General features: G+C 43.2%; 1 protein-coding gene across 1 annotated transcript; it reads right to left on the bottom strand.

Annotated features, from left to right (window-relative positions):
* Positions 1–334: 334 nt before the first annotated feature.
* On the bottom strand, positions 335–3,059 carry syt15 (synaptotagmin XV). The gene is given in 7 exon segments (XM_037755767.1): positions 335–549; positions 640–822; positions 933–1,041; positions 1,883–2,137; positions 2,139–2,446; positions 2,577–2,728; positions 2,866–3,059. Coding segments are annotated over 7 exon segments (1,284 nt in total). The 5' UTR covers positions 3,003–3,059; the 3' UTR covers positions 335–409.
* Between the last annotated feature and the right edge of the window lie 9,704 nt (positions 3,060–12,763).

Here is a 12,763-nt window from a genome sequence, read left to right as displayed (position 1 = left end):
TAAATCGAGGTTGTTTTTAAAAAAACATATCAACTCTTCTCTAGATGAAGGGTATTAATTAGGACGCACAGCCACATTAAAGGTCGAGACTGTAGTTTTCTTCCCACATGTGATCATATATATTCTTTCTGTGATTAGGGAATAAGAAAAAAAGATATTCTGAGCTGGCGAAAGGTTCACGTATGATGAAGAATCAGGTTCTAGATTAGAGGTGATGACTTTTAGAAATAATGTGTTGTTAATGTTAATAGTGTGTGTGTGTGTGTTAAGGATTCAGATAAAAAAAATAATTCAAGTTAATGTTATTATTGTTTGTAAAATCCCCAAATTGGGTTTTTGCAAATGATGATTTTATTATGTCAAACGCTGTGTATAAAAACATTGTGTGTGTGTGTGTGTGATGTGTGTGTTAAGTGGCCCTGCCCAGTCCGTGCCACAGTTCGACCGGCTCCTGTGGCATGTTGACCATGTCCATCCAGTGCTGCAGCTGCGGGCCCCTGGCGTACATGAAGGGACCCAACACCAGCACTCCCAGCAGCGCCGGAGGCTCTGGGAGGGACAACAATAAAGATAAAGTTGAATACACAGTTTATGTTTATGCAGCAGGACATAAGATATATCACAAACATTAAGTTCTACCTGAGCGGATGTCGTTTGGCTGCAGCAGCTCAAATCTCAGACAGGCCTCGTCCAGGTGCTGCGAGCGCAGTTTAAAGGTCGTCCTGTGGTCGAAGTAGGGGTCGTTTCCACTTTTCACCACACAGCTGCGCTTCATCTTCACCACCTGAGTGTGTATCTGTAAGCTCACCTGGACACACACACCTGGGAAACACAGAAAACCTTGTTACCAATATTTACAAGGCTACTCCTGTGAAGATGTCAGATGAACAGTGCTTACATGGACGCACACATCCACCTGAAACACCTCATACCTGCATCTGTGAGCAGCTGGAGGCCTCGAGCCCTCAGAACCGCCACAGAGAGGCGCTGCAGAGACGGACTGTAGCTGAGAGATATCTGCACATCACCCAGCTCTGAACACTACAGACAGATTACAATGATTATGAGCTTTCATGACCAATTTAGTGCACATGCAGACGTCCTGTGTGTTTCTGTGTTTAACTGGACGAAGTATTCAGATCTTTTACTTCAGTAAAAGTACTAATACAACACCAAAAATACTCCACTACAAGTAAAAGTCCTGCATTCAAAACCTTACTTAAAGGAACAGTGTGTAACATTTCAGGGATCTATTAGTATGTTTTCATTAGTGTATAATCACCTGAAACTAAGAATCGTTGTGTTTTTTCGTTAGCTTAGAATGAACCCTTCATATCTACATAGGTAGCGGGTCCTTTCCATGGAGCCATGTTTCTACCGTAGCCCAGAACGGACAAACCAAACACTGACTCTAGAGAGAGACTTTCACGTGTTTATGTTACCTGAAGGCCACTGTAGTTCTGCAACACACTTGTGAAACTGCGGTAACGTGAGCTGCAGAGTGCAAAATCGTGGTACCGCCAGACACCGTCTGACTTCCGTTGCTCCTAAAGTAGTGTTATTATGGTAAGGATGACCTCTGAGCGAAGTGAACGGCGTTTTGCACTCAGCAGCTCTCGTTACCGCAGTCTTGGGAAGGGAGGAGTGAGCGGATGGGTACTCAGTTGGTTGCAATCTGCAATCACACCACTAGATGCCACCAAATCCTACACACTGTACCTTTAAGAAGGATTTTCTTAACACATAGAGGAACATTTCATTGTTTAGTTTATCGCAACCATTCAACGTCAACACATCTGGAGATACGTGGTTCTCACTGGACAGAAAGGAGATGAAAATTAATTGAACTTTTACTAAAGTAAATGTACTTAGTTCCTGGTACCTGTGTGTCGTCCTCTGTCTCAAGGTCCCTCCAGAGCACCCTGCCGGCCTGACCGAGCTCGCCCTCCAGAGGAAACAGCACCCTGCCCACCGCGTGGCGTTTGCCGTCCTGCTCCACACTCAGCACGCACACGCTCAACGTGCTCTGAGGCACGCACACACCTGACACCTGTGGAGGGAAACATACAGGATAGTGTGTGAGACACAAACTGGTCTTTTGTCTCTGCAGGTTGCATCACTTTCTCCAGCTTTAAAACTTTCAGTGTCCTCGCCTGGAAAACGAAGCAGTCGTTGAACTCTGGGTCGGGCCCCGTGCCCCGGGCCTTGGCCTGGCGAGGCCGCCGGTCGTCGGGGAGAAGCCTCAGCTCCACCAGCGTGACGTTGCCGTGGAAACGTGGAGGGAGGTTGGCGAGGCGGAGCAAGGAGACCATGAGCTGCTCGCTGCTGTGCCGGTACTCCACAGAGAAGCAGAGACGGGTGGCCATGCCGGGAGGAGGCGCCACCACCTCGTTCAGAGGAGGAACCGAGTAGAGACCGGCCAGAACCGTCCCCACCGGGTACCATCCTGATGGAGACAATAACAACAATATATACCAGTATTTTACTTGCAGTTAGGTTTCAAATGACTGAATTACACTTTAAAAACTCAACGGAACATCTAGACATGCAGTCAAATAAAGGCAGTGATGACCTACTCGTTACTGAGAGCGACCCACGATGGGCCAGTATGTCTCTCCGGGCCTCCATCTTCATCTCCTCCTCTTCTTCTTTCTCCTCCTCATTCTTCAGGTTACCATGGTTTTGTGTCGTGAAGCGAGGAGGCAAAGTGAAAGGGATCTCACCGGGCCTTTCACACACAAACAGAGACAGGAAAATGTTATTAATTGTGGCTTCTGCAGCATTTTAAACATCAACTAAACTAAAGACTACAGGTCCTGTAATAAAAAGTGAGAGAAAATCATTATGGTCATGTTGTTTACTAACGTGTTCCAGGAGCTCTGCGACACCAGAATCACCGGAGCAGAGCATGCTGGGACTGAAGGCACTGTGGAGAGCAGCTCCTCGTATTGACTCTGACTCTTCTTCCTCTTCATCCTCCTCCTCCACAGACAGGACACCATCAGACCGAGCAGCAGCAGGAGACCCACAGACAGACCGACAGCCAACAGCAACACCTGGTCTGAACAAACAAACACATCAACAAGGAAAATAAGTCAAAAAATGACGTCTAATGTTTGCAATTTACTGCTTACCTGCCATGATTATTTCTCAGTTTTAGCATTAATGTGAGAGTCTCTTGTTGTTGACCTGTTTAGCTGTGAGGTGTGTGTGAAGTGTGGACTGGATGTGACCCTGGAGAACAGAGAGAGGACGACACAGCTGGATGATTCCCACCGTGTCACGTTGTTATCTGGAGGCACCAAAAGTTAGTATTAGATAATGCCTCATTTGTATATTTAAACATAAAATTTCTGAAAACTTGTAAAACAAAAAATAATTGTCTTTTATTAATGCCTTGATCGATTTGTTAGTTTGTGTTATTGTGTGACTTTTTGGTTAGTTTGGATTCACCAAAGTCACACAATAATGCAAACTAACTAACAGATCGAGGCAGCGGTAGACCAGCATCTCCTGTGTTCTGCAAAGTAAAATTACAGTTTTTTCCAATGGAGTCTGGACGCTTTGGCGAAAACATAGATGATGGATACAACTGCTTCAGTTCCCTGTTTAAAAAGGCTGTCTGACGACAACATGAAGCAGTGAAAATATTGTAAATATAGCGTACACTTAAACTGATATTGATTTTTTTTAGGTGTCTAAAATACATTTTGCTGCTGGTCCCTGTCCACAGCAGTACATTGCTTTTCTTCCGTGCTGGTACTCCTGTCTGTTTCTCCAAACTGGAGGTGTAACGACCGTCATCTACTGTAGGTAATACACTGATTATGGATAAGTACCTCATACAACCCCACTTCAAAACACCCAAACTATCACTTTAAATTAGCTAAAAACAGTGATATAGTCTTGTAGTTTTTTTTTGTCTCTCACTTCGTTTAATTTTTAGCCACGCTGGCGCCACTGACCTTGGTCCAAACTGAAAATATCTGGACAACTATTTGAAGAATTGCCATTACATTTGGTACATATATCTATGGTACCAAGAGGATGAATCCTGCCAACTTTGGTGATCCTCTGACTTTTCCTCTAGCGCCACCATGAGGTTAACATTTACTGAACTCTCTCACAAACTGTTGGATGGATTGCCGTGAAATGTGACACGTGTAACTAAATAATAAACATGTAATATGGCTGCTCTGACCACTGATCTGATCTTAACTCAGAATCAAAATGCCCATTAGCCACTCACCAGACACATACAGACTCAGGCTGTTCAGAGATTGGCCGGTAGCTAATGAGATGACAGATAATCCTCAGAGCTAAAGGCAGAGCAATGGCCCGCTCTTCTCTTACACGCATATGTGCACATCACACACTCACAAAGAGAAATCCTCATTGTTACTCTGATGCCAACTTCACATGAGGTCCAGTTATGAGAGAAGAGACAGAGGAGAAGATCAGGTGTGTGTTTGAGGCTCGGAGGGCAGCTGGAAACAAGAGAGACTTTCTGAAGAAGTGAATGAGGCGAGGAAGGAGAGACGCCATTTAGTGCTACCTGCTGTGTTGCAGGACAGAGAGCAAAACAACGTGTGAACTTAAAGGTAAGATGTTATTTTTCTCTTTTATCAGACATGCAATGTATTTTTGTGCACACAGACAGTCATATCTGTGTGTTTATTCTTCCAATACAGACACATTTTAAAGGTAGTAGTGGTCGAAACACTACTAGTTCAGTTTGGGACGGAGGTGGATTTGACAGTTTGGTTAGTTTTAACATAAATATGGATGTTTAATCCACTAAATCAGGCAGAGTAGCATTGATTTTCAGTAAGTGAGGGGCTGAATAACTGGTATAATCGTCTTTTTTAAAAGCATAACTACAAAGAGGAAATAAAATTAGGCACAACATGCTATTGGAAGATAAGAAATAACCAAGTTAATTGTAATCTCTTATAATCTCTATCATCCATTCCTGCTGTCTTCTCTCTCTTTGTCTCTCCTGTCAACTGGAGGCCAAATGCTCTCTTAAACTGTCTTGATTAATCTGCATTTTGTCTCAATAATCAATTAATCTGGATTGTGTAATCCCATTAAAGGCTAATCTGGGGAGTGCCAGTGAATGTGTGGGCGTCTGTGTGTGTACACTTGAACGTCTATCTTTGTGAGGACCAATTTGAGTTCTAGACCTTCGGAGTGACGATTCAGACTTGGTTTTTAAAATTCAGGTTAGGATTAGGTTTAGGAAAGGGTAAGGGTTAGGGATTTAGTTGTAATGGTTAAGTGGTTAGTTTGGATGTTTTGAAGTGGGGTTGTATGAGGTAGAGGATGGTTGGCACGTTCCCAGTTTGGAGAAGCAGACAGGAGTTACCGCACGGAAGCAAAGCAATGTACTACTGTGGATGGGGGAAGCAGCAAAATATAGTTTAGACACCTAAAAGAAAGGCTCACCTAAACAAATCAATATCAGTTTATGTGTACGCTATATGTAGAATATTTTCCCGGTTTACCCTGCCATTTGACAGCCTTTTCCGATGGAGAACTGTATCCATCTACGCTCTTGCAAAAGCCACCAGACTCCATTGAAAAAAAACTGTAATTTTACCTCGCTGAACACTTGGGTTGCTGGTCTACCGCTGCCTCGATGGGTTAGTTTGTTTGTGTTATTGTGTGACTTTGGTGAATCCGTACTAACCAAAGTCACACAGTGACAAGCAAACGAACTGATCGAGGCAGCGGTAGACCAGCAACTCCTGTGTTCTTTGAAGTAAATTACTGTTTTTTTCAATGGAGTCTGGTGGCTTTGGCGAGAGCATAGATAACAGCTTCAGTTCCCCATCGAAAACCTAGACTGTGTAGCTGTCTGACGACAAGGTAAAGTGGTGAAAGTATTCTAAATATATCTTACTCTTAAACGGATATTGATTGTTTTTAGGTGAGCCTTCTATTAGGAGTCTAAAGTACATTTTGCTGCTACTCTGTTTCTCCAAACTGGAGGCGTGACGATCGCCATCTACTGTCGGAAATACACTAAAATTAAAAGGTGTTGATGTTGTGTTCACAACTTGTTCCCTAAAGTGGCCAAAAAAATATCTGTTATTGAAGGTTTAAGGAGAAAAAGCTATTTAACACTCAAAGATATGTCTTTCTTTGCAGGTTGGTGCTGTTGCCATGGCGAGGCCCGGGCGCCCCGTGTCTGAGAGCTACCAGAAAGTCTGTTATTCAGTCAGTCAGTCGGCCTCTTACTCCAGTGAAGCGAGGCTCGTGGCGCCGGAGGACGGCGATGACCAGGCGCCCATTTTCTCCCTCTCCAAGAGCTCCATGGATGTGGTCATGGCGACGGGGCCGCCGCACAAGCGGGACCCGGCCTGGACCCGCTTGAACCTGAGACGCAGCTCCAGCACCAACACCAACGCGCACTCGGAGCAGAACTCGGTGACGCTGCAGCAGCTGCAACTGCCGCACATGTTGCAGCACTCCAACTCCACCACCAACAGCCACCAGTCGCCGCTCGCAGCCCAACACGTGGACGTGCACGGCCATCCCGCCCTCAGCGAGCGCTGGATCACCAACACGCATCGCTGGAGCGGGCAGAGCGGCAGTACGCACAGCCGCAGCAGCACTCCAGACACAGTTGTGTGGAAAGGTGGGACTTCCCGCCCCTCGAGTCTCAACCAGGAAGCCCCTTTCTCTCCCATGTCCATACCTCCTTCTCCACCAACCACACCCTCTCCCTTCATCTCTCCGCTGCAGACACCAACTTTACCACCTGGAGATCCTTTAACTTCTTCTACTTCAACGCTAACGTCGAGCATGCATCAGCTGGAAGACTTACTTGCATCCTCGCCCCTACGCTCTCCACTACTGTCACCCCAGCAGCCTCACACCTCCTCACCCTTGCCGTCCAACTCCCCCGTTCTCCTCCAGCCCGCCACCACAGAGGACGAGGGCTTCCTGGAAATTAACTCGCTTTCTTTTAGATTCCCATCGCCGATCCCGTCGTCCATTAGTTTAGCAGAAGGAGGTGCGTCGTCAGATACTGGATGCCTCGTCGATGACGTGACAGGAGAGCTGCAGAGTCCTGGAGGCACGCAGTTATCGGAGGGTGGAGGTGTGAGAAGTGAAAGGTTAAGCTACCTGAAGCCTAATTCTCCCGCAGATGGAGAATCAGGAAGAGGAGCCTCAGTTCGCCATCTTGAGCTGCCATGGCAGCCGGCCCAAAGTGGTCCGAAAGGCCGAGGTTGGAGGTCACCCCTGGTTTCTTCCTTGAGCGACTCGCTATTGGGTAGCTGCTGCAGCTGCAACTTGAGCACCAGAAAGGGCATCACGAAGGCTGAGGTGTTCAGGGAGGAAGGTACAATGACTTCACAGCGGGAGCTGGTGGACGCCGCGGTGCAGACGACCTCTCCCAACGGCTCCACGTGGGGCCTCCGGAGGTACAACACGGGCTCCCACTCCTTCTTGGGCTCGCCGCCTGGATCGAGACTGAACCTGAAGACCTCAGTGGGGTCCAACTCCAATCTGGTGTCCCCGTCCTCCAGCATGTTCCCAGTGAGCAGCGAAGATGAGGAGGAGGAGGAGAGGCAAGAAGGCGACCCGACGTGGGACGACGACTCTGCGTCCTCGCACGATCTGGAAAGGAGGAGGTCGTGTCTGAAGATGAAGATCGAGAGGGGCGCGGTGGGGAGGAGGAGCAGCATGAAGCAGGTGCAGTGGGACGAGGACGGGATGACGTGGGACGTCCACGGGGCGTCGCTGGACCCGGAGGAGCTGAGCACAGCCATACGGAAACATCTGGAGATCCAGAACAGCCCCCGACCTAAAAAACGTACGTCGAAGAAGAAGAAAGCGCCGAAGCCTCCTCTCATATCGAGCGTGGTGAAGGCCATGACCCCAGAACTGCATCCACCTGTGATGATTATCACCTCCGCTTGTACGGATGGCGAGAGCGAGGAGACACCAGACGGAGCAAGGAGAGAGCCGGAGGAGGCGGGAGGAGGCAAAAAGGAGTTAACCGTAGAAGCTGTTCGTAGAATAAGCAGAGCAGAGGCAGCTTACGCTAGAGAAGACGACGAGGTGCTCAGAGAGGAAGGCACCAGCGATCCTAAATCACCCTCCACTGGGAGCGGACACAGCCGCAAGAGGAGTGGGATCAGGTCTCTGAGGTGGTGTGGAGGCTCCAGGAAGGCAGACGACTGATCCTGGAGACTAATCTAATTATATTGATTACCCATAGCTGATCAGTTTGCACAATAACAAACTCTGAATGAAGCTCAAAGAGACACTGGGAAGCAGCTCTCACGTTCATTTTATCCTGCTGTTGTCGAAACTTTTGGTTGTTTGGTAAAAAGGTGGAGATGAAATGTTAGAAAATTTACTTCATTTTACAGGTCTGCAAATTTCATGGTAATTAGGTGATAATTAGCAAGTAACCTATTTGAAATTTATTTGGAATTACTGCAAAATTACCACAATATTTACCTAAAAAATTATCGAAAATGACTTTATTATATCATTATTTAATGCTAAAATAGCATATAATGGTTAAAATAGACTTATTGTCTATACAAATGTAGTTTTTTAAGAAATTTCAAATAAGTTATTTGCTTATTATTTTCTATTTATCAGCAGACATGGAAATAAAGGATATAAATTAACTTTGTATTCTTTTCCTTGATATGTATTAAATAAATTACCAGCTATTGGGAAATAGCGGAATATAATTATTAAATTATGTTTATAATAAAGTAATTTTCGACAGATTTTGAGGTAAATATTGGGGTAATTTGGCAGTAATTCCAAAGAAATTTCAAATAGAAATTAAATTTGTGGACCTGTAAAATGAAGTGTTACTAAAATTTGTTCCTCTACTCATTAGGATCCGCTGTTTAGAAATGGAGTAATTTCAGGTGACCAGATAGCCGAGTGGTTAGGACGCAAATGTCTGAGCAGCGAGCCCCCAGTTTTATTTCCGGCTTACCAGACCGTTCCCCACATTTCCTGTCTCTCTCCCAAGGCCCAAAAAATAAGCTTAAAATAAAAGAAGGGGCGTAATTTCTACTTGTAATTTCTCTATTTTCTTACTAAAATCTCTCTACACATTGTCCTCTTACTGTACAGTCCTATAGTGCAGATGAGAGAAGAGAGGAGTTAATAAAATGTTGATTTTTCATCTGAGTTAAATTATATGTATCTGTACATACAGGCTGCCCTTACTTGATTGTTGAGGTTTTTTTAAGGCTGACAGGAATAATACCTGTAGACACTATTCGTAACATAAAAAGCAATTCATCCTCCTCTGCATGTTTTTTTCAGATACATCTTATTTGTTTAATTTAAAGATTTCTAAAAAGGCAGTAAAGGATTCACCATTCATGTAGAATTTTATCTTTGTATCTCTGTTGCTAAAAAAAAAACCTTTTTGTTTTTAGATAGCAGTTGAAAAATATTTATTTATTTATTTACTTATTTTTAATATTATTATTATTATTTTATTTATTTTTATTATTATCATCATAACTGCAGTTTTGAAGTACTTGTACTTTTCTTGAGCCTGACCAATTCTGGACTTTTGAGGCAAATACTGATATCAATATTTGAGCGTTTTTAAATGTCTGATAACGACGTATCTTTTCTTTTAAAAAATACATAAACACATAACATAAACCAAAACATTTTTATATGGATCCTTTAAATTTGGTCATTTAATGAATGTGACATGAAACATATCTTGCAATGTCTTGTTACTTATCGGCCACACACAGATGAATCTGTGATAACGGATAATACTTTGTACGTCTACTTTACTACATTTCAAAGGGATATACAATACATTTTACTCCACAACATTATTAAAGTTATTTTGCTTGAGTGTAAACACAAAACATAAATTCCATTCATAACATATGATGAACTGTTACCAAGCAGGATATAAAGTAGTTAAAAGTACCTCCACCTCAGCCAACGACATCAGTAAAATGCTGTTTACACATAATATTTAGAATAATATAACATGGTTAAAGGCGCAACTCTGCATAATAAATCCTTTTACTTTTGACACTTTAAGTACATTTAACTGACAATAATTCTGTACTTGAACTGAAGTAAAAGACCTGTATACTTCTGCCACTTATATTTGTGCACTTTTTTGTTTTTTGCACACTTTTGTAACAAGTTTCTTGAGTCTTTGTTTGTCATAAATCTTTGAGCCTGAGACAATTTATTTTTCTGGACATAAGAAAAAAAAAAATCCCAGCCGAGATCTGACAAATGTGGGAAGTGATACGGAGGCACAAATCAGGATTAACTCTCAAATATTTACAGAGATAATCACACAGGAGGTGACTCAGCTCAAACATATTGTTAGAGAATAAACACTAACTCAAAAACACACCAAACTCTCTCTCCCTCTCTTCCCACACTCAACTCACTCACTCACTGTGGAAAAACATACACAAAGTTGAGTTGCATGTAAACTTGGTGAACCACGGCGGTGGAGAGGTTTGACCATTCAGGCGCTGCCATTCAGATGAGCGGGCACATTCTCTCTCTTTCACCGACGGGAAAAATAGCTCAACTCACTAGCGGCTTCCACTGCAGTTATTGTTGTCATATTTTCACAGATGTGTGTAGAGCGGGCAACAGGTTCTCTGCTGCTTTCTGTTTATTTATTCTTATTTTCTGGTCTTAAAGGGTCAATGCACCCAAATTACATAAAGATATATGTTTTTTTTCACTGCCCTCTTGTGGTATCTAGCCACGCAGATAGTTTAATTTGCCCTTTCAGGTCAAATCAGTGCAGCTGTCACTTTAAATTTTCCATAAAATACTTTAGTGAGTAGTTCCACTGACAACTGTCAACATCTGACAACTGGAAATATGCTAATAAAAGTATATTTTTTGTTATTTGTAAAAACCGACTAGCCTGACCGGTACTGGATTTTTTAAGCTGATACAGATATCGATATTTAAGAGTTAGAAAAATGTGATAACGTTATATTTTCTTTTGAACAATTGTGACCTTGATATTGAATGAAGTTGTAATGATTGAAGTTGAAAAACAAGAGAGAGTCATACGTCAGCATATGTCAGCAAATATGCTCACAGTAATAATTTTAACATGTTGATTTGTAGCAGGTATAATGATCAAGTTCACCATCTCAGTTTACCATGTTAGCATGCATTAGCACTAAACACAAGGTACACCTAAAGCCGATGGAAATACTGTTAGTTTTGCAGATATTTCATCATAAAACATTTTATTGGACACATTGAAATGTTGACCTGATGATGGCGCATGATCACCAAAGTTATTACAATTCATCCTGAATGTCTGTACCACAGACTGTATATAAGAAGTGGATGTAGTCACTGTGACGTCACACATTGGTTTGTGGACGGATTTGAAGCCTCAGTTCGTCATTTTGGCCGTAGCCATCTCGTTTTTTTGCAACCAGAAGTGACATGAGTGGGTGGAGCTAAATAATACATTTTTAGTGGACCAAAAAGGTTATAATTAACTTTCATGGACTGAAAACACCCTGTGAAAGAGTTAAAGTTGTAAGACGTAAACACGGACAACTCCCAGACCAGACAACACCGTGGTAGCGACCTGTCAATCACAAGGTAGCCCCGCCCTAAAGCATCCCCTGCTTTATGGTCTATTTGACTCTAAATGGGATCATAATTTACTAAATGAACATCATGCTGTATTGAAGAAGACTTGAAACTAGAGATTGAGACCATAAACTCATGTTTACAATGTTTACTGAGGTAATAAATCAAGTGAGAAGTAGGCTCATTTTCTCATAGACTTCTATACAATCAGACTTCTTTTTGCAACCAGAGGAGTCTCCCCCTGCTGGCTGTTAGAGAGAATGCAAGTTTAAGATACTTCAGCTTTGGCTTCACTTTTCAGACCTGGAGGTTGCCCACTGGTCGGTGACTAACTTCATGGCAATCCATCCAAAAGTTGTCGAGATATTTCACTTAAAATTACACATGTTAACGTCCCGGTGGTGATATAGAGGGAAAGTCAGGGGATCACCAAAGTCATTATGAGTCATTCTCTGAGGATCATTAATGTCTGTGCAAAATGCAGCGCCAATCCATTCAATAGTTGTCACGTTATTTCACTTAAAACTGAAAGTGGTTGGACAACATTGCCATCCACAGAGTCATGCTCAAACTTGTCAGTGCTCTCTGATGAAACAAAACTTTCTGTGCAATTTTATGTTATTTATCAGCCAGCGTCTAAGCTGATACCAATATATCTGACATAAGCTTCAAGTCTTTTCTCTCTTCATCTGACTCAACAAGTATAAATGTCCATCTTTAGGCAGGTAAACACGCCGGTAACAACATCTTTTGTCCTGAGTCATGTTTACACAGGATGAACTATAGTGGAGATTTGGTATATCAGAGAGAAAAGTCACGTTAAGGTCACTATGTCACTGTTGTAGGTCACGTGACATGATGTGATGTTTGTGTAGGGTAGTGTATCGCCTTTGTGCTGCGTGCATGTTGCTGTACTGTGAGCATACTACAGTTTATGTATGTGAAAGTGCTGATGGGACTCCACGAAATCCCCTTTTTTTCTCAGCTGCAGTGGAAACTCGCAGCTACAGGAGAACAATCCAGCGCTCGGGCTTTGTTGTGACACGGCTCATTGTCTCCGCTGTAACGTGTGTGTGTGTACTGTATTTGTACTTGTGTATGTATATTTGCATGCTGCCTGGTATAAATAGCGTGGGATGTGTGCCGGCCG

Source organism: Sebastes umbrosus, chromosome 20 (genome assembly GCF_015220745.1).
Source record: "Sebastes umbrosus isolate fSebUmb1 chromosome 20, fSebUmb1.pri, whole genome shotgun sequence".
NCBI lineage: Eukaryota > Metazoa > Chordata > Actinopteri > Perciformes > Sebastidae > Sebastes > Sebastes umbrosus.
This window is presented reverse-complemented; position numbering and strand designations above follow the sequence as displayed.